Raw genomic sequence first — 23,051 nt, 5'->3', positions numbered from 1 at the left:
AGCCCTCCAGTCACCTCTGGGCCTTGGGGTCTTACCCACTTCCTCCTTCCAGCCTCGCTGGCCTCCCCATGGGGCCTCGAACCCCCCACACCCTGATCCTGCTGCCACACTTGTGCATTCGCTGTTCTTCCTGCTCACAGTGTTTACCTGCAGATGTCTGCCGTTCATCTTCTCTTGCATGGATTTCTGCAGAGAGCCTCCTCCTGAACCTGAGAACTGTGAGATGAAGCTCTTTGTGTACAGACTTCCTCTAACCCCTTGGCCACCTGTGCTTTTCTTTATAGCTTGCATGACTGTCTTGCTTTGTTTATTTTGTTTAAGTAAAAAAAAACCTTTTTTGTGCCCCCCCCGCCCCCTCCCGCCCCACTGAACACCATTAAGACAGAACATTTGTCTGTCTTGCTCATCGCTGCATGACTGTTGTTTAGAAGAGTTCTTGGCACACAGTAGGTGCTTGTTTCCAGTCATAAGCTGCAGCATGACCAGTGGGACAGGAGGGAAGTGAACAGGAGGCAGGGCTGCAGGAGACAGGGATGTGACCATGGAAGGCTTCTCAGCCAAGTTGGGGGCCTGGGTTTTGATCCTAAGAGCAAGAGGAAGCTGGTTAAGAGTTATAAGAAAGGTACGGATGTCATCTGACTTAAGTGCCACAGGAGCGACTCTGGTTTCAATGTGGAGAATAGATGGGAGGATTGTAAGAGAAGCTTCTGGACCCTAACTGCAGGTAAGTGAAGGAGGAGCAAAATCAGGAGAGGAGTGGGTATTTCAGAAAAGAGTTTATAGGGCTGAATGTGGAAGTTAAGGTCCAAGAAAAAGGACTACAAAGAGTCCCCTGAGTTGAGTGGGTACAAAAGTCAACCAGGAACCCAACAAGAGCTGTTTTGTGTATTTATTTAACATGGAGTGGGAGGCAGAAGTCAGACTGCTGTGTGTTGAGGATTTAGAGGGATGTGGGATCCTGAGGAAGTCAGGGTAAAGTGAGCATCACCATGGGAAAGAGCAGAGGGGTGTGGGGGCGGAGGGCAGTTTTGAAAATGGGAGATGACAGTGAGTCTGGTGGAAATAGGAAGGATCCCATGGAGACACGATGTTGAACACTTAGGAGCAGTAAGGGATAATCCAGAAGCTAGTGACCCTGAAGGAAGAAGAGTGGGCGGGGACTTGTGAGCCCGCATGGAAGGGGTGGAGGAGCCTGTCCTACTATGACCCAGGGTATGAGCAGCTGCAGGTGGAGGTGAGTACATGGTTCCTTTCTTGTGACTTTCATGATCTTTGTAAAGAAGAAAAGCTAAGTTTTGGGAGGGCGGTGGTTGAAATGCTGTAGTTTTTCAGGAGAGGGACTCTATCAGAGAGAGAAGCAGGCCTGGTGAGTGACATGGAAGGTCCCCGGGCTTCCCCATCCTTCGTCACTGTGGAGTCTGTGTTTTTGGTGTCCCCCCCCTCCCAGAGCCCAGCTGTCTGACCACAGGCCTAGAGAGAACAAGCCACTGCCTTCGGGTAAGTCTGCGTTTCCCCAGACCTGAGACAGTGGAACTCCAAAGGATGAGGTCCTTCAGGCCTTTGTCAGGAGTGATTAAATTGTAGGCCAGGAATCTCAGTGATAGATGAGGGTAAAGAAAAAGGGCGAGGAACATGGGGCATAGGGTCCAGGGATGTTCAGGAGAGCCTGTGGTGAATGTCATGAATAAATGAGCTGAAAGGAGGCACATTGTGTTTGAAAGTTAAATTGGGTGCTGGACTAGGGATTTTTGAGCTGGAGCAACTCTGGTTGATAACGGCTAGATTATGACCATGTGTGGCATTTCATGATTAAGGGTACAGTGTCTCATCATGGGTATTAAGTACTTTTGGATCAGTAAGGTACCACTTCTAACATTTGGACAATCTTAAAACAGAAATATTCTGTCTAAGCAGAACCTACTCTCTTCTGCTATAACCAGTGGTTTTTTTCCCACCTTTCTCTCTGGCCCCTGATTGATTTTGTGACTTTATTTGTTAGGTTCCAGGAGAGTTCTTGTGGTTATTTTTCTAACTTAGTTCTGTGAAAGAATCATCCCTGATATCCCCCCAGTCCGTGTACTCGCTGATCCTAGTTGCGTGCTTTTGTTGAGCTTCCTCTTGCTAGGCAGCATACTGTGCTTTCCTTGTTCCTGTGGATTATCTAGAGATACTGCTCCAAACTGCAGGTCCTGTGCTTTCAAGTCATTCCAGGTGACGTCATACCGTTACGTAGAAGTATGTGTATGGTAATCTGTGGTTATCAGTGGAGTGGTTTCTCTATCAGCCAGAGCATGCTGTCATCCCTTGGTTCTTTCCATCTAGCTGTTGCTGAGGGGAGCTTACCAACATCATATATGACATACTGGGAAACGGAAGAAATGCTTTGTATGTACACTGCAGTAAAGGACCCCTCATCAGGTCAGAATTGGCAGGTTGTAAGTAGTGCTTGCAGTAGAATGTTAAGAAGTTCTACGTCATTTGTCTGTGTGAAACTTGGCCTTTTTTCTTGAAAGGGTTAACACCTTCTGTGCCGTTAGCCTCACTGCCTTTCCTTCTGCTTCATTTTTAGGAAGAAAAAAAAAAGCACCCCCGAGAATGCTGGGCTGTTCCCTTGGCTGCATACACGGTGCTAATGAGGTGCCTCCGGGAAGGGGTAAGGCTGCTTTGTTGTCCTCTGTAGACGCCTGCAATTGTAATAACCCTTCAGGCACTGTGTGAGGATTGTAGCCTGCAGCGGTGCACGGGCCTGTCAGCCAAGCGCTGTACCGCTCCTGAATTTAAATAATCCCGACAAGCCACTGTGAGCCCGTGACCTACAGTGGAGCAAGTGAAAAAACCAACTCACATTCACTTGCTTAAATGTCTTGCTTTTTAAGAGACGATAGCAAATATAAACAACCTAAGTAGCTCTCAGTGACATATCCTTAATCCCCTGCTTCCAGTTACCAGTAACTCAGTTTAGTAAGCCAGGTGTATACAGGGAATTTTCTGCCAGCCTCGATAGCCCAGTGATTATCTTGTCATATTGCCATTTTGTGGTTCAGAAACAAGGAAGCTGCCACCAGCATCCACTGGTTTTAATATTAAGTAGTCTTTACTATCTGATGTGGTTTCTTCAGCTTATGCACATCCCTTCTCTTGCTACTGTTAATGGCTGAAAACCAGCCAGGTGGCCAACCAGCCAACTTGCATAAGTAGCTCCTGTGTGTGACCGTGAGGAGGATTTATAGCTGACCTCAAAGGCTGGCATTTTTGTTTGCTTTAAACCTTGACATTGTTTCACCCAAGGCAAAGCCATAGGCTAAAAGCATTCCTTAAGGAATGAAAAAAAAAATGTCAAAACAAACATCTTTCTTTTGAGTTCATTACTTCATGCATGTTATGGTAATGGCATGATGTCCTAAGTACAGAAAAATCTCTGCAGTTTTCCCCTAATGATCCAGAAAGGCAACGAGAGCACGTCTCAGCCTGTAGGGTGAATGTGTAGCCAGTTGTCCCTGTGGGGTGTGCATGAAGCCAGTGAACTGCGCTGTATCAACAATATGAGAATTAAGTTATCTTTATCTGTAGTCAAAAGACATGTTTGGGTTTATCATTCAAGGCCTCAAGCCAGGCACACCCAGGGGGCACACGGATGAAGAAGGTGGGCTTTATGTTCATGCACACATCTACCTGTTGTGGGAGATGAGATAAAACTGTAAAGTGGAATCTGTTGAGTGCATTCACGCCGAAGAACAAAATACAGGAGCTCAAAGGAGACCGGAGTCTTCCAGGATTTTTTAAATGGTGTAAAGAAAGTTTTAAAACTTTGTATCTTTAATTTATAAGACTTAGACGAATGCTGAGTAAAAGGTGGTCAGTTCTAACCCATGAGGTGGGGTCCTTTATTAGACATGTCCTGCCCAAGCGCTCCTGTATTTCTCACTGAGTGCATGCTATGAAGAGTGTTTGCTATGCATGTGTGTTGTTAACTGTAACATAATGATATAGCTAATGGTAGAGTTCACAGTGAACATACACACTTGTCTTTTATTCTCTCTTGGTATGTGTGTCAGGTCTTGTGTATTTTTCATGAAGAGGGAAGAAAGTCTAGAACTCTCTAATTTGTGAAAATTTTATATATTTGGAAGACGTTTTAGTGTATGCTTTGGCAGCACGTACACTAACACTGTCCCTATAAAATGACAAATTCAGAGGTAAACATTCCCCCTAAAAAAGGACTGTCTTTTCAAAAATAATTCGATTGTAGCAGTTCTTGAGCAAATTTGTCTATTGTATTCAGGACATAGTTGAAGGTAAAATAATTTTTAAGCCACTTGTCTTTGATGATTTAATTTTTTTAATGTAGAAAACTGTTTTCCCAGCTCCTACAGGTATTTCTGAGTGCAGGTTCTTTTCTTACAGAAGAGTATATGAATTGTGTGGATATGGTTAAAAGCGCATACTCTGACTCACTCTGTTAAAAAGCAAAAGACTGGTTGCTTAGAGAATTCTCTGTCTCTTCTGGATTGAAATTTGTACTTTCTTTCAAGGAGTATTCTAATTTTGGTGATAAACTTCACCAAGGTTTTCTTGTTTTGCTTAAAATTTTTTTTTTCTTTTCACAGATTTTTCTTTGTTTCCCTTTTTGAGTGTATTGCTAAATACTAGATTAATTCTAAATGTTGAACTCTGTATAAATGGATTAGCACCATGTTCTTTTGAGACTTAATTTTTTTTTCTTTTGCTTAAAGTTAGGTTGAGGTTGATACATGTTGACTGTGTAAAGTGCAGCTCATTGGTACCACTGACTAGTGTGTTGGTGTATGCCTCAATACAGGAACACAGGCACACATGTGTATCAGTTTATATAGGAGTATCCACTGACCCACATCTTCTTGAACATTTGATAGAGTCACAGTTTAAATTTTTGACAATCTCATGAGCATTAAATTGTTTCCTCAGTGTCATTTTAATATGCATTTTCTTGATTACTAATGAGGATGACCATCTTTTTCTGTTTATCTTGGTTTTTGGAATTTCCTGTTTTGAAAATGATTATCAAGTCTTAAGCCAGTTTCTTCTGTTGCTTTGTAGAAATTCTGCATACCATTGTCCCCCTGCCCCTGCCTCTACCAGCTATTGCTATAAAATGTTTCAAGTATTAGAAAAGGAAAGAAAACTAATGGCCTTTATTTCCATCAGCTGTTAATATATTTGCCTTTTTTGCTTTGTTGTAATATGTGTGTATGTATATATATCCATATATGTGTATTTACTATTTATTCATTTGTTTATTTTCTGAGATGTCTGAAAAAATTCAGATGTCATGGTACTCTACCCACAGGAATTTCTTTTGTGTTCTGGATATGATATTAATCTTTTTTTGTTTACACGAGTCCCAGATACTTTTCTATTTTGTGTTTGATCTTTTCGTTTCCTTTACAGTGTCTGTTGCTAAGCAGAAGTTCTTAATTTTAATAGATATTTATCAATCCATAAGATGTTTGGTCTTTTCATTTTCTTTATAGTATCTGTGGCTAAGCAGAAGTTCTTAACTTTAATAGAAATTTATCAATCCATAAGATGTTTGGTCTTCTCATTTATAGTATCTGTGGCTAAGCAGAAGTTAACTTTAATAGAAATTTGTCAATCCATAAGATGTTTGGTCTTCTCATTTATAGTATCTGTGGCTAAGCAGAAGTTAACTTTAATAGAAATTTATCAATCCATGTTACTCTAACACTAAGATGTGCTGTTACATATTCTTTTTTGTGTGTATCCGTTTAGTTCAGTCGGTCAGTCATGTCTGACGCTTTGCGACCCCACGAACCACAGCACGCCAGGCCTCCCTGTCCATCACCAACTCCCGGAGTCCACCCAAATCCATGTCTGTTGAGTCCGTGATGCTATCAGGGAAGCTATTTTTGGGCTTCTCTGATAGCTCAGTTGATAAAGAATCTGCCTGCAATGCAGGAGACCCCGGTTTGATTCCTGGGTCAGGAGGATCCGCTGGAGAAGGGATAGGCTACCCAGTCTAGTGTTCTTGGGCTTCCCTTGTGGCTCAGCTGGTGAAGAATCTGCTTGCAATGCAGGAGACCTGGGTTTGATCCCTGGGTTGGGAAGATCCCTTGGAGAAGGGAAAGGCTACCCACTGTAGTGTTCTGGCCTGGAGAATTTGCAGAGTCGGACATGACTGAGCGACTTTCACTTAGACTTCATTAATTTTTGGCTGTGCTGGCTCTTCGCTGCTGCACAGGCTTTCTCCAGCTGTAGCGAGCGGGGCCGACTCTCTAGCTGCGGTGTGCGGGCTTCTCACTGTGCAGGCTTCTCTTGTTGTGGAGCACGGGCTCTCGAGCATGTGGGGTCAGTTGTTGCGGCTCCTGGGCTTAGAGCACAGGCTCGGTAGTTGTGGCGCGTAGTCTAAGTTGCTCTGAGGCATGTGGGTGGGATCTTCCCGGGTCAGGGATCCAACCTGTGTCTCCTGCGTTGGCAGACGGATTCTTTACCATTGAGCCACAAGGAACGCCCATGTTACATGTTCTTCTAAAAGTTATTTTTTATTTTTTCCTTTTTTCTGTTTAGAAGTTTAATTTATTTGTAATTGTTTTGTGTGTCTGTGTGTGGTGATACGTGTGCGTCCAGTTCTATTTTTGAAATAAATGTAATCAGTTATTCCAGCATCATTTAATGAAAAGTCTTCTCCCCACGACTCTTTGGTGTCACCTCTGTCATTTCTGTGTGCATGTCTCTCCTGGGCTCTAATTAGCTCTGTTGGGCTGTTCTCTGTGCCGTGCTATTTAAATTAATAGTCCTTATTTTTTAATAATTTTGAAAATATACAGTGACTTTTTTTTGTTACCATTGTAATCTTTTTCCTGAGTTTCTGAGCTCCTTTTAAAATTTCTTTTTACTTGAAAAGTTGATTCTAAAAATTACATGCAAGTTCACCTGTTGGTATGTGATTGAGAGTATAGTATATAAGGAGGATTGATAGTAATGATAATGGAAGGCATACTCAGTGAGAAGACTAACGAGAGAATGTCATATTTGGTTTAAAAAACACTGAAATAAGATGATTGTAGTTCCTTTGAATTCTCCATGACATTCCGCTAATGTATTTAATTCACTGCTTAAGTCAACTCTCTCAGATACAGCTCCCATTCTTTAGAGGTACCGGCTGGATACAGGAGAGGCAAAGATGATTAAGATACTGCCCTATCTTCATTTAATAGGAAAGTGATTTTTAAAAAAAAATTTCTGGTTTAGTATGCCATTTCTTGCTGTTTTGTAACTATATTTGCATTTTCTTCCCTTCTCTTATGTATTGACTAAGACACTTAAGACTGTCAACTTTTGTCTCAACCTAGTGTTAGCTGTGTCCCATTATTTTGACATGTAGTGTTTCCATTATTGTTCTTTTATAGATAATCCCTAGTTTAAATTTTTTTCTGGGTCCAGGGTTTTTTATGGGATGGTTTAAACTTTTTCAGGTGGGTGGAATTTTATTGCCTCTTTTTTCTTTTGTTACAATAACAAAGTTGCATTACTGTATATAGATTAAGACTGTGTATTCTATTTCTCTTGTATGTTTTTAAATTGTGGTAAAATATATATACTATTTGCCATCTTAGCTATTAAGCATATAGTTCAGTGGCATTAAGAACATTAACATTGTTGTGCTGTTTCTGTCTTAAATATATTGATGTTTTCTGCCTAACTTACCTTTTTATACTTTCAAAACTTAGTAATGTGACTTATTGAAAATGGGCCATTGATTCTGATTTTTACCCCTTATCCTTCTAATCTGTGCATTGAAAAAAATGTGGTATGGGAATTGTACTTTTTTGTTTTAACTCATATGTAAATTTCTTGGAAGACAATTTTAGTTTTAAATTATAAATTTTGTTCATGTTTCTGGTGCATAGATAACTAACTTTGCCAAGGGATTTTCCTACATATTCTATGATAAGGGTTTTCTAGTCAGATACATTGGGACATATCGGGTTAAACAAAGTTGAATGGTTTCGTTTGTATTTAGTACTTTTCAGAACTTGTAATTATGAATCCACATGGGAGCATATTGTATATGATGTTTGCAAATTTATTTGCCCACAGACGTATCTCATCCTGTGGCAAATTGTAGGATGCACTTTGGGAGAGAAATGTAGTCTTATTCTGGGACTGTTATGAGTTTACTTAAATAGTGTTCAGTAAACTTTCTCTTCTTCAAAAGATTACCTAAGAGATTATGACCTTATTTTCCAAGCAGGTCAACCTGTTATGACTTCTGTAATTTTAACAATGATAGTAGAAATGTGAGTCAAGTGGTTTTGACCTTGTTACAGATGTAAATGCTCAGTTGGAAAGAGGGAAATATTTAGAGTGAGAGACTTAGTGTGGAACATGCCAAAAAAAAAATCTGGTATAACATTTTATTTTCGAAAAATTTTGTTTGTTTTTATTTTGGCTGTGCCGGGCCTAGGTTGCAGCACTTGGACTTGGTTGCCCCGTGGGATGTGAGATCTTAGTTCCATAACCATGGATTGAATCCTTGTTCCCTGCATTGGAAGGCGGATTGTTTGTTAAGAATCCCGGACCACCAAGGAAGTCTCTCTAACTGTTTTAAAGAGAATGTGGCAGTGTAGAAGAAAAGGTGTCCATGATGACACTGAGTCATTGTTTCGACTTGGCGTTGGCGTTTTGGAGACTTTGAGCTGGGAGTCAGAGGATGTGGATTTGAGTCCCAGGTGTGCCACTCTAGAGTAGTTTGATAGTTGGAGCCCCACCTGATGTTTTGTATGAAGAAAGGTACCTTGCTGGTTGATCTTCCACATGCTTCTGACTTGGGCTCTCTTTGACAGCTTCCCATTCCATTGCCTTGACCCTCATGTTTGTTGTTTTACAGTTGCTAAGTTGTGTCCAACTCTTTGCAACCCCATGAACTGCAGCATGCCACGCTTCCCTGTCCTTTACTGTCTCCCTGAATTTGCTCAAACTCATTGTCCATTGAATCAGTGATGCCATCCAACCATCTCATCCTCTGTCTCCCCTTCTCCTCTTGCAATCAGTCTTTCCCAGCATCAGGGTCTTCTCGAGTGAAGGCCACCAGCTCTTCATATCAGGTGGCCAAGGTATTGGAGCTTCAGCATCAGTCCTTCCAATGATTATACTAGCAAAGACAGATGATGTACTTGGTATCATCACTGTACTGATCCTGGAAACATTTGGCATTGAACTTACATGGCATGTGTTCAATATGTGCATGAAATAGGGAGGCTGAGGAAGCTGACTTTCCTTGAAGGCAGTGATTTTTATCTGGGTAGGTAGCAACCTACTCTACAGTGCACACAAAAGCTGAAAATAGTACCTAGAGTCTTTCCACATGTTTAGAGGAGATTCATTTTATTTGTATCATTTATTTGTATCTAATCAACCTCCTCTTTTTAAAATAACTTGCATAATAGTCTGTATATAATTATGGGTGCTGAACTAAACACCTGCCATATGTTAAAAAGTGAGGCTCAAATAATAAATCCTTGGCCTAATTATTCATTTCTGAACAATAGCTTATTAGACAATTTCGATGTAACAAATTTCTTTTAAGAGGAAATTGAATTTCCAATTTATAATTAGTGCTTTAAAAAAAGAAAGCTAGTGGTAAATTGCTTATGTATTTAATTAGAAAAAGACAGGACTTGAATTAGAAAGTATAGAGATATTAGTCATTATGTGTATTATCTTTGAAGTGTGTTTGGACACTAGTTATCTAGAATGAGGACGGAGAAGTTAAATTCTCTTGATATTGGATAAAAGTGAAAATGTTCAGCTACGTTTTCTGTTTTTGTTACTGTCACAGTTTTAAGTTTAATTTTCCTAATAAAGAACGCGTGTGCCATTGACATCGGGTTCTCTGTAGGTACGCACCATTCCCCTTGCCTTTATATAGTGAAAGTGGGCAGTGTGTATGGGGAATAGGAATGATGCAGCCTTTTTGTGTGTGTTTTTCTTTTTAATATCACTGTTCATAATATTTGCAATGCTAATGTTAGTAGAAGGCAGTAGGGCTTACCAAGTAGGGAGTTGCCTACTGTGTCTTAAAGCGAACCTTTGAGAATGGCATAAGGAAGCGGTCCTGAGTGTTTTTCTGAGTACAGGGAGTTGATCAGTTTCCTGACTCTTGGTGAGGTCAGAGGCACGAAGTGTGGTGTGCTCACTGCCAGAGGGAGGTTTGCACCTCCTCTTCTCCTGTGGCAAATAATCTTAGGGGGGAAGCTCCACAGGGCTGTACAGTTTACACTGGTTGGACTTCTGTGTAAATTTTCATGTTCCTTTAACGTTTTATCCCATTATATGCTTTGTAGACTGAACAAATTCTATAGCTCTTCTGTGTCTTTCTCATTTAATACCTATCTTAAAAAACATCTTTTTATTATTGTGTTTAACTTCATGGTATTGTGGATAGAGGGAATGGTGTGTGTATGATTTGAAGTCTTTGGAATTTGTTGAGACTTCTCTCATGACTTGGTATGTATGTATAATTAGGGGGAAAATAAAGTGTACAAAGTGATGATTTGATACGTGCATACACTGTGGTAGATGCATACATTCCCCTATCGAGTTAACACATCAATCATCTCATATTTTATCCTGCTACCTTTTTTGGGTGGTAGAAGTGAGAACATTTCAATTCTCCTCTTTTAGCAAATTTCAATTATACAATATAGTGTATCAACTAGAGTCACATTGTTTTGCATTAGACCTCCAGACCTTATTCATCTTATAGGTGAAAGTTTGTACCTTTTACCAACCTGTTTTGAAAGGTGTTATTGTTGGGTACACATTTATAGGTTGATGGTTGCTTCTTTTTCTTTGGGTGCTTTAAAGGCGTTGTTCCTCTGTGTTCTGGTTTGCGTGGTTTCTGATGAGAAGTCTCCCATCAGCCTTACCTTTGTTGGGTAGTGTGTTAGACAGTCTCCATATGTCCTTTTGCTGTCACTGTTTCTACAAGTTTCTCTTTATTATTGCTTTTTAGCAGTCTGATTATGACGTTCAGTTCAGTCGCTCAGTCGTGTCAGACTCTCTGACCCTGTGGACTGCACGCCAGGCTTCCCTGTCGATCACCAACTCCCAGAGCTTACTCAAACTCATGTCCATCGAGTCGGTGATGCCATCCAACCGTCTCATCCTCTGTCGTCCCCTTCTCCTCCCGCCTTCAGTCTTTCCCAGAATCAGGGTCTTTTCCAATGAGTCAGTTCTTTGCATCAGGTGGCCAAAGTATTGGAGCCTCAGCATCAGTCCTTCCAATGAATATTCAGGACTGATTTCCATTAGGATTGACCGGTTTGATCTCCTTACAGTCCAAGGGACTCTCAAATCTTCTCCAACACCACAGTTTAAAAGCATCAGTTCTTCGGCGTTCAGCTTTCTTATTATGATGTACCTTGATGTTATTCTTTTCTTCCTCTTGAGGTTCATTGAGTTTCTTAGATTGGGCTTCCTAGGTGACACCAAGGGGTAAAGCACCCGTCTGCTAATGCAGGGGGCCATAGGAGACGCGGTTTTGATCTTTGGGTTGGGAAGATAGGCTGGAGGAGGGCGTGGCAACCCACTCCTGTATTCTAGCTTTTTCTTTTTTTTGCTAATTGCTATGTCTTCACTAATCTTCTCTAGTCATTGAGTCTGCAGAGTCTGATGTTATTCCAATTCAGTGTATTTCTCATATTAAACATTATAATCTCTACTCTTCTGACTTGGGTCATTTTAAAATCTATTTCTTTCATTCTTAACATGCTTCTTTCTTCTTCAGTATATGTACTGTATTTATAATAGCCATTTAAATGCTTTTTTCTTATTCTATCACTGAATTTTCTCTTATGAGTCATATTTTCCTGCTCTGTGTGTATGAATTTAATCAGATGTCAAATATTGTGATTTTTATGTTGTTGGGCATTTTAAGTCTTTTAAGTGCTTTTGTGCTTTTTCTTGGATTCATTTAAGTTACCTGGAAATAGCTTGATCCTGTTTGAGACTTTTAAGCATTATTAGGACAATATAGTACAGCCTTTAGTTGAGGTGAATTTGGTCACACCACTGGAGCAATTTCTTTCTTAGGACTTTCCTTGATGCCCTGAATTTAGGTGGTCTTTAGCTAATTATTTCCAGCCCAGAGTAACTTCTGATGATTGTTCTTCATACTCCTTAAGATTTTGAAATCGTCAAGTTTTTGTTATACTATAAGTTATTATGTGTATTTTCTAGATTATTTCAGCCTTTTTATGGAAATATGTGGAAAATTAGGGTCTTCCCTAGTGGCTCAGCAGTAAAGAATCTACCTGCAATGTAGGAGGTATGGGTTCGATCCCTGGGTCAGGAATATCCCCTGGGGAAGAAAATGGCAAGCCACTCCAGTATTCTTGCCTGGGAAATCCCATGGACAGACAGGGGAACCTGGCAAGCTACAGTCTGTGGGGTCACAAAAGAGTCGGACACAACTTAGCAACTAAACAACAGCAGCAACAACAATATATGTAGAATTATTTTCAACTATGTTTAACGCTCAGCCAAATGTAATGGTTCCATAGTAGCCTGAAAAAATGACCACACCTCCAGAAACACCTAAAGGTGATGGTCTTGGTGTCAGGTCTTTATTTATAAAGCAATGGTTATGAAGAAATGATGTGTATATGTTTGTCATCCTAAATATTAATAATACCTATTTAATTTTCTCCTTGTGTTCTCTCTCTCTGTAGGAGGAACGTGTTGTGAATCACATGGCAGCAAAGATTATTGAAAATGTCTGCACTACGTTTTCTGCTCAGGCCCAGGGCTTTATTACTGGGGAAATTGGGCCTGTTTTATGGTACCTATTCAAACATTCCACAGGTGATTCTCTTAGGATAACAGCAATATCGGTAAGATGGAGCGTCTTTGGGGGATATATTTGCATGTATTTAAATACCAAATTTGAAGAACTGTGCTAGACATAGAGTGAATTTCATTGAATAGGTGGAAATCTCAAGAGTGGCAGTTGGCGAGAACAGTAATTTGATTTTTCTCCTGAGGCAAGAGGACTGTTGGGACATTCCGAAAGGGTCTTGTATGATCCTGACATTAGGATTCCAAAAACTATTTGGAGGTGATAGTGGAAAGCTGCAGCAGTGGGTTGGATATAGCATTCGGTCTGGTGTATTTTTCGTGTTCCTTGACTGTTTTTGTTAGCTCCCTCTTTTAGATTTTATGTCCAGTGGGTTTGTCATATGGTTCAAATGAATTCATGTTACAGTTCAGGCATCTATGACTTTGTAGTTTTTGTATGCTGATTGTCTGTTACTTCACTTCCATGGTGATAACGACTTGGTGTAAAAGGTAATTATGTATGCAGATGTGTTAACCTGGTTGTATCAATATAAGAGTCAGTGAAAATGCTTCAAGCCTTTCTCAGGATTTATTTAAATGTTCTTTTTGATCACCAGTCTTATCTGGGCTCTCAGTGTTATCTGGGACCCTCCCTGTATTTCTCAAGCTGACTCATCCTTGTGCTTCTTGCTGTGCCAAGTTTCAGACCTTATCTTTATTCCTTAAGCCTCCATTTCGACTTTTTTCCCTCCTTCATTCTCAGTAAGTGACTTCCCCCATACTTCCCAGATAACCACAGAGACGTCCAATGGGAATTATCCCTGTGTCTGTCTTCCGCGTCTGTGGACCTGATTGCCTCCATCCCTGTCCTGCCTCAATTCTTCCTTCTACAACTGATGAGCTGCCCCTTCTCCTCTCAGAGAAACTTCTCCATGATTCTTCTATCTGTTCTTGAGAATCTTCAGTCAAATGGTTATTTTTGCTCTTTCCTAAATCTTTAACCTCTCCTTGTCTACTAAATCTTATTAATTAGCGCTCATGTATTCTTTACCCCAATTAAACAAAAAATCCCACATAAAAACATATCCAAAGTTTTCTAGGGTGTACCTCCATCTGTTCCCCTATCACCCCAGCCACACTTCTTGGAAAGGTTTTTTTTTTTTTTTTGCCACAAATGCTCCTTTTGGGCCTGTTTTATCTGTCCTGAAAATGTGAATGAACCTAGTCTTGCTGACGTCTTGAAAGACTTGCATATCGCTAAATCCTGTGGCTATTGATGGCCATATGTATTTTTATAATTGTGTTTCTTTTTGGCTGTTGTCCAGGCTGGCTTTCCCTCACTGCGGCAAGCAGGGGCTCCTCTCTAGTTGTGGTGCCCAGGCTTCTCATTGCAGCAGTTTCTCTTGTGCAGCACAGGCTCTAGGGCGTGGGCTCCAGGAGCTGCAGTTCCTGGGCTCAGTGGTTGCGGCACACGGGTTTAGTTGCTCCGTGGGATGTGGCATTGCCCTGGATCAGGGATCGCACCCTTGTCTCCTGCATGGGCAAGCGGACTCTTTACCACTGAGCCATCAGCGCAGCCTCTGATGGATATTTTTGAGTTCTTTTACTTACCATGTTATTTTGAAGATCATGGGCTAACAATTCTGCTCGCTGAATGTCTTTAAACAAAGGACACCTGCTTCACGAGCTTCACATTGTTAGAATTCCCTCCCCAAGTTGTGATATTAGTAATTACGAAGAAACTGTCAGAGTTACAGAGTATACCAGTGAACTTTCTCAAGGCATCTTTGAGTCATATCTTACTTAAGGCCTTCATTTTAATCCTGGACTTAAAAAAACAACCCACCAACCTGTCTTGCTTTAATTGGGTTTATTGTTATCATTTTTGTCTTTATGCTCAGCATGGTTTCTTTTCTTGGCAAAGTTCTTTGCAGTTGTTTCCACCAAAGTGCCACACCTTCTAGCACTTTCTTCATCTGACGCGGTAAGCTTCACTCTTTCATCTTGGGCTTCTTATATTTTGTTCTCAACATTCATCTAAATTATTAATTTTTCACTGAAATTTTGCCAGTTTCCCCCGAAATGTCTCTTTCTTCTTTCGTGCCCCAGGATCATATTCAGTAATGTGTTAATATATTGTTTTCATATTTCTTTAGTCTCCTTTAATTTGAGACAGTTTCTCAGCCTTTCTGGGAACTTCATGTCATTTATGAGTTTAAAGGGTGTGGGGCTTGTATTTTTTAGGGTAAGGCTCAACCTGGGTCTGTCTAGTGTTTTCCCATTGAACCTCCTTAGCACCGTTGAGGATCCCTACCTGGACCAGATGCCTCTGTGACGGTTGCCATATGATGGTTATCTAGTTGTTTCATTCCTTTTATATTAGAAGTTGGCGAATATTTTCTATAAAGGGCCAGATAGTACGTACCTTGGGTTTTGGTGGCCACATACAGTCTCTGTTCCATATTCTTTTTTTTTTTAAACTTTGTTATTATTGGAGTTTAATTGCTTTATAATGTTGTGTTAGTTTCTGATGTATGACAAACTGAGCTGTATGTATACATATATCCTCTCCCTCCTGGGCCTCCTTTCTACCCAACCCGATCCCACCTCCCTAGGTCCCGTATTCTGTTCTATTTTTCTGTTTGTTTTCTATAACCCGTTAAAAATGTAAAAACTGTTGCACAGTGTACTTAAGAGCAGTGCAAAAATAGGCCTTTGGTATTGGTTGGAATTCTATCGTAAGGATGCGCTGTCCCTTCTCTCTCGTATATGCGTGTATTTGTATCATTATGGTCAGGGATGCCCGTTTTATTTGATGAAGTGCAATGTCATATTACTGTTACCACTGTTACTATGTGTTGTTTGAATGCTCGGATCATGCTAGAAGCCCTCCAAGCTGGCTTTTGTGTCCTGTTGATCTATTTCTGTCATTGTTTGATCACTTAATTCCTTTCTGAAACCATGCAGTTTTTGGACTACTTTCGTATTTTCACTCTGCCAACCCTGGAACCAATCATTTCTCCAAGGAAGCTTTGATGTTTAGAACCCACAGTCTGGGTGATGTGCTTACTGCTTTGGGGTTTTATTGTTTTCAGGCCTTCTAAGTATTCAGAGATAGAAAAAAAGTGTATGTACCCATATATACATATGGAGCTTCCCAGGTGGCGCAGTAGTAAAGAAACTGCCTGCAGATGCAGGAGACATGGGCTTGATCCCTGGGTCAGGAAGATCCCCTGGAGAAGGCAATGGCTACCCACTCCAGTATTCTAGCCTGGAAAGTTCCATGGACAGAGGAGCCTGGCGGACTACAATCCATGGGGTCTCCAAGAGTCAGACACAACTGAGCGACTAAACACACACGTGTGCACATATTCACACATACATAGAATTATTCCTACATTTATCATTGTAGGTATTTGGAACAAAACTCATGCGTTCATACTGATGCTTCCGATGTTAATCCAATATATTAGAATTCTTCCTGGACCTCCCATTTTCTATATCTGTAAATCCCTTCTTGAACAGAAACCTGGTTCCCATTATTCTCCGTGCATTTATTGACCTGTTCAGCTCATTTATTCAGCGCAGCAGACTCCATCCCCTCTGGCCTCCTCCTCTGTATCGTCATCCTCCTGCCTTGCCCCCGCCGCTCCACTTCCTGGGCTCCATGAGCGGATGCCCCCATTCCCGTGTCTGCCCCCTTTCCTCAGAATCTGATGTATTGTCTTTGGGAAGGGAAGGAAAGGGAAGATAGATGAAGGAAAACAAAGGGCTAGATGTTATTTCCTTCCCCTTTGCTGTTTACATCCAGCTAGTCAACCCGTCCTTTGACCGTGATTCACAAGTACAGCCCAGGACTGTGCCTCTCTCTGCAGCTCTGTTGTTACTCCTGAAATCCAGGCCACCACCATCTTTCACCCAGACTGACCTATCATCCCTTGGCCCCATAGAGTCCCCTATGCCAGTGTGGTCCTCAGATGAGCAGCATTAAGTAACCTAGAAATTCGTAAGAAACATGGGTTTTTGGACCCTGACCCAGAGCTGCTGTCTCAGAGTCTCTGAAGGAAGAGGCCCAGTAATCTGCATTCTAACAAACACTTCTAATGCCTATTGAAGTTTGAGAACTGCTGCCCTAGGCCTTGAAGCTCTTGGAAAACACTGCCCTGGGTGTAGCGTGAAAGATGGCTAATTAATCCTTCCCCCTCAGGAATGGCATCCATTGCTTAGGGATTGGTGGTTGAAGGGAGTGGGCCTGACTTGGGAAATGTGTTGAATGGATAAGAGGATTTCTGGATTTATTAAGTTTGTAGGGAATCTCTATATGAACCACAGTGGGAACCAGAGAAACCTTTAGAGTTAGATTGAATAGAATGGCTCCAGTGAGGGAGGTGATTGGGCTATTTATAATTCCTGGCATGCTGAGAGGAAGAGTGACAAAGCAGAGTGTTTCAGGGTGGTGGTTCAGGAGAACTTTTCAACAACACTGACTGCTTCCTCCTCTCTCTCCACCCGCTGCCCCTTTCCCATGTAGCTTAAGGTCTCAGAGGTCAGATGAGAGTGTGTAGAGTTTGAAGAGGTCCCCAAGGTAATTTTGATATGACATAGAAAAAAATCATTCACGAGACAGAAAAGAAATCGTTCTTAAACTTATTCCACGGGGATTCTGTTCATGTTTCTAATAGGTATGCAGCCTGCACTTCCAAATTAGTCTCTTTCTTAGACATTGCTTTAATAAATAGATGGTTAAAAATTCTGGAAAACATGAGTAAATCTATGGCTGATTTGTGTTGATGTTTGGTAGAAACCAATGCAATACTATAAAGCAATTATCCTTAAATTAAAAAAAGTTAATGAAAAAACTGAAGATAACATAATGTCCTTTTTGAGGTAAATTTTATAGTGAATTTTGAACTGAAAATGTTCTTTACAGCTATAAAATGTAATTTCAAACTCTGTTTCAATAAGCAAAGATTTTAAACAACAGATCACTGAAAATCAAAATTGAGATTTAATTTTTTTTAATTTGAGGAATACAAGTACTCATATGATCTTAAGCCTCTGTGAACTCTCAACTGTGTTTTATATCCAGAAGTGACGAATTAAAGGTTATTTCTTGCATGAGTTTTTCCATATGGAAGATAAGTTAGGCATTTGAGTGCCTTTCTGAAGACAGGACCTTACAGTTGCCCTCATATTACTTTGAATACACTTAGAAGTAATTTGGACAAATCTTGCATCAAGAAATAACCCATATGGTTGGGTAGATATTTTATATCAATAGCAAGTCAGTATTAGTTTGAAAGCCTCTCCCAAGAATTGTTATAGTGCTAATGATAATTACTGTTCACTGTCTTTAAGTCACTTTAAGGGAGATCTCTAAATTTCCTTAAAAAATTCAAATTGTAGCATGATCTTTAGGGACTCCATTTAGAATGCTTTTTTTTTTAATCCAAGAATTAAATAATATTTGAGATGATACTGAAATAATGGAACAATTCTGTTTTCTTAATTGAAGTATAGTTGATTTACAATTTTATATCAGTTTTAGGCATACAGCATAGTGGGGCTTCCCAGGTAGTGCTAGTGGTTAAGAATCTGCCTGTCAGTACAGGAAGTGTAAGAGATATGAGTTCCATCCCTGGGTTGGGAAGGTTCCCTGGAGGAGGGCATGGCAACCCACTCCAGTATTCTTGCCTGGAGAATCCCATGGACAGAAGAACCTGGTGGGCTGTAATCCATAGGGTTGCAAAGAGTTGGACACAACAGAAGCGATTTACCATGCAGACATGCATGTACAGCATAGCGATTCAGTACTTTTGTACGTTCAGTTCAGTTCAGGTGCTCAGTCGTGTCCGACTCTTTGCGACCCCGCAAATCGCAGCATACTTCATTAAATGCTATTACAAGATAATGGCCATCATTTCCTGTGCTCTAAGTGTGTCCTTATTGCTTATCTGTTTTATACGTGACTTTGTGTCTCTTAATCTCATACCCCTAACTTACCCCTCACTTCTCTGTCCTCTCTGGTAACCAGTAGTTTGTTTTCAATATCTGTGAGTCTGTTTCTATTTTCCTGTGCACAGTTGTTTGTATTACTTTAAAAAATTCTACATATAAGCGGTATCGTACAGTATTTGTCAAATATATTTCACTAGGCGTAATATTCTCTAGATCCATCTACATTGCTGCAAATGTCAGAATTTCCTCCTTTTGTATGGCTGAGTAATACTCCATCCTTGTGTGTGTGTGTGTGTACACTACATCTTCTTTATCCACTTATTTTTTTGGGGCGTTGCTTGCATATCTTTGGTGTTTTAAATAGTGCTGTTACAAACATGGGGGCTCATCTGTCTTTTCAAATTAATGTACTCATTTTTTTTCTAGATATATACCCAGGAGTGGAATTGCAGGGCCAAATAGTAGTTCTGTTTTTAGAATTTTGAGGAACTTCCATACTGTTTTCCATAGTGAATGCCCCAATTTACATTTATACCACCGGTGTACAAGGGTTCCTTTTTCGCCACATTTTCTCCAGCATTTGTTATTTGTAGACTTTTTGACATTCTGATAGGTGTGAGGTGATACCTCATTCTACAAGTCCACTTAAGCCTGATTCCAAAACCAGTCAAAGACACTACAGAAATAAAAATGCCAGGTCAACACCTTTGATGAACCATTGATGCAGAAATTTTCAACACAATATTTGCAAAACAAATCCAACAATATATAAAAAGGATCATACACCATAATCAAGTTAGATTTATTCTAGGGATCCAAGGATGGTTCAACATTTGCAAATCAGTCAGTCAGGTACATGATATTGACAAAAGGAATAATAAAAATCATGTGATTATCTCAATAGATGCAGAAAAAGCACTTGACAAAATTCAGCATCCATTCATGCTAAAAACTTTCATTAAAGTGGTTATAGGGGGTACATATCTCAACATTATAAAGGCTATTTTTGACATATCCACACTAACATCATACTCAGTGGTGAAAAGCTGAAAGCTTTTCCTTTGAATTCAGAAACCAGACAAGGATGCTCACTCTCATCACTTCTATTTAACATTGTATTGGAAGTCCTAGCCACAGCAGTCAGAGAAGGAAAATAAAAGGCATCCAAACTGGAAAGGAAAAAGTAAAGTGTCACTATTTGCAGATGACATGATGCTTCATATAGAAAAACCTAAAGTCTCCATACACAAAAAAACCCAAGACATTAGAACTGATAAATGAATTCAGCAAAGATGCAGGATACAAGATTAATAGGCAGAACTTTGTTGCTTTTCTATACACTAATGGTGAACTGTCAGAAACAGAAATTTTAAAAAATCCTGTTTTAAATCACATCAAAAAGACTAAAATACCTTGGAATAAATCTAATTATAGAGGTAAAAGACCTCCACTCTGAAAACTATAAAACACTGGTGAAGGAAACTGAAGAGGATTGGAAGACATGGAAAAGATATCCCATGCTCTTGGATTAGAAGATTAATATTGTTAAAATGGCCATACTACTCAAAGCAATCCATAGATCTAATGTAATTCCTATCAAAATACCCATGACATTTTTCATAGAAGTTGAACAAATAATCCTAAAATTTGTGTGGAACTACAAAAGAGCCCTCATTGCCAAAGCAATGTTAAGAAAAAAATAATGAAGCTGGAGGTATCACCCTCCTAGGCTTCAGACTGTATTATAGAGCTACATTAATCAAAACAGTGTGGTATTGGCACAAAAACAAGACATACAGATCAAGTGGAACACAGAGCCTGAAATTAAACCTGTGCATCTGTGGTCAATTAATCTTCAGCAAAGGAGGCAAGAATGGGAAAAGATAATCTCTTCAGCATGTGATCATCATTTTCCCCTCTTTCCCGCTCCCTCTGTCTCTTCTTCCCCTGAGAGTTGCATCAGACAGCTTGCCCTTCCTAGAACCTGCTCTGCATCTTCATGTCTCCATGTGAATACTTGTTCTCTTCTCTCTGGCTAGAATTTTCTCATCTACTTTTCCACCTGTCCATTTCCCACTCACCTTCAAAAACTGACTCAGTTATCATTCTCCTTCAGTAGCTTTTTTTGACTTAACTTTTCATGCTTTTCCAAGCGTAATTGAGCCCACTTCCATTACAATACTTATTAAATTCTTCTAGTTTGTTAATTGTAAATTTCATCTTAAATAGTCTATGAGAACTTGAGAACTAGCTCAGGGGTCTTGATTACTTTGGTTTGACTTCTATCTTTGCCACTTGATAGCAAATTATGCCTTTGAGCAAATTACTTAAATACTCTGTCCCTTAGTTTTATGATCTATAAAATGGGGCTAATAACAATACCTTTCAAATGTTATTTGGGAGAATTAAGTGAAATAGTCTTTAGATATTCTCAGATCGTGTTCTTCACATACTAAACAATAAATGTTAAATATTTACTTTTATGACAATTTCTTCAGCCTTTAATTTAGTGTCTACATATGGAAAGCTTATCTTAATGTTTTCATTGCTCAAAATAATTTATGAGTCTATACAGAAAAACCTTTATCATTTTAGTTAACTTATAATTTACATAGGAGAAGGAAATGGGAGCCCACTCCAGTATTCTTGCCTGGAGAATCCCAGGGATGGGGGAGCCTGAAGGGCTGCCATCTGTGGGGTTACGCAGAGTCAGACATGACTGAAGCGACTTAGCAGCAGCAGCAGCATAACGTACATGATACTTGTAAGATCTTCTAATGTTTTATAACTTAAATTTTAAAAATTTATTAATTTTCTATTTTAATTGAAAGATAAGTACCTTTCAATTGTGATGGTTTTTGCCATGCATCAGTATGAATCAGCCATAGGTATACATGTGTCCTCTCCATCCTAAACCCCCTTCCCACTTCCCTCTCTGCCCTATGTTTCCCAACTTAAATTTTTATTGGAAGTTGGATTATTGTTTTAATTTTAAGTGTGTCTAAATTGTTCAGATTACTTATGCCAAGATCAGTGATGAAGGAGCAAGTTGAACACCTTTTTCTCCTTTTCACAGAAGTATTTGCTCTCTTTCTGGGGGTTGGTTCATGCCCTTGGAGTCTTCTAACGTATCTGTTCTTCTCTCGCTGCAGGCCTTGTGTAGAATCACTCGCCATTCTCCTACTGCCTTCCAGAATGTGATTGAGAAGGTGGGACTGACCTCGGTAATAAACTCCCTGGCCTCTGCCATCTGCAAAGTCCAGCAGTACATGCTGACCTTATTCAGTGCAATGCTGTCCTGTGGGATTCATCTTCAGAGGCTAATCCAAGAAAAGGTTTGACCTGTGATTCCGCTTAAAAAATGGGTGTTTTCTCCTGCGATTTTAGTGGCCCCATAAGCAATATATCTCTGTGGAATTTATTTTTCATCTCAAGGGGGCCCTTTTGAATTTGCCAAACCTCTGTACCACAGGCCATTCATCTGAAGATGTTATAAAAGGCTTTTAGTGATTAAAATAGAAATCCGGTAAATGGCTCTGCCGACTTGTCCCATTTTAGTAATGAAAAGTTAGAAAATTTATGGATCCTTCCCCCATGCTAATATTTCTCATGGCTCTTTGTCCTCAGCCCCCGTCTCTCTCCCCATGTCCTTTGCCTGCCTTTTGGAGGGGTCCCTTTATATTCTCCGCTCACCCTGACTCATTTTTTGTTCCTTTCCTTGTCCTGATACTCCGCCAGCACACTGAACCTCCAGAGCACCCCTTCTCTTGTTTTTAACTTCGTCTCCTTCTAATCCTTTGATATAGCTGTATTTTATGCACTGTAGAGTCTGTAAGTGTTCAGTTCACATCACAAAACCACACAGCTACAAAGAACTCTGCTGTAACTGTCCTCAGTATCTTCTCTAGCCGCCTACTCAGGAGCGATCCCTGAGCCAGAAACGTTGGCATCACCTGTGAGCGTTTCGGATCCGCAGACCCTCAGGCTGAATCAGAGCCGAATCAGGCCGAATCAGACCCTGACCTGCCGAATCCGAGCTGACATTTTAATGAGGTCTCTAGAGGATTGGGTGGAAGGTTATGGTTGGAGAAGTCCTGCCCTTGAACATTAGTGTCCAGTGAGGTGTTAGCAGATGAAAATTGTGGACCATGGCTACATACACACATTTGGAAAGCAGTGAGTCAGAGAGAGATTTTCACTTGTACAACCTTTCCCAGTTTTTCAGTTGCTCATGTGTGTTATGCATCTTCCTAAGG

The 23,051-nt window shown here is 40.2% G+C and overlaps 1 protein-coding gene across 1 annotated transcript in view; it reads left to right on the top strand.

The window, feature by feature from the left end:
• The window catches only part of ULK4 (unc-51 like kinase 4), a 489,483-nt gene that overhangs the window by 80,278 nt on the left and 386,154 nt on the right, over nucleotides 1–23,051 (top strand). Inside the window, exons 18-20 of the mRNA XM_068982354.1 lie at nucleotides 2,570–2,653; nucleotides 12,732–12,893; nucleotides 21,948–22,130. Coding sequence (XP_068838455.1) covers nucleotides 2,570–2,653; nucleotides 12,732–12,893; nucleotides 21,948–22,130 — 429 coding nt within the window. The remainder of the gene's footprint in view (nucleotides 1–2,569; nucleotides 2,654–12,731; nucleotides 12,894–21,947; nucleotides 22,131–23,051) is intronic.

The sequence above is a fragment of the Capricornis sumatraensis genome, chromosome 10 (assembly GCF_032405125.1).
Source record: "Capricornis sumatraensis isolate serow.1 chromosome 10, serow.2, whole genome shotgun sequence".
NCBI lineage: Eukaryota > Metazoa > Chordata > Mammalia > Artiodactyla > Bovidae > Capricornis > Capricornis sumatraensis.
This window is presented reverse-complemented; position numbering and strand designations above follow the sequence as displayed.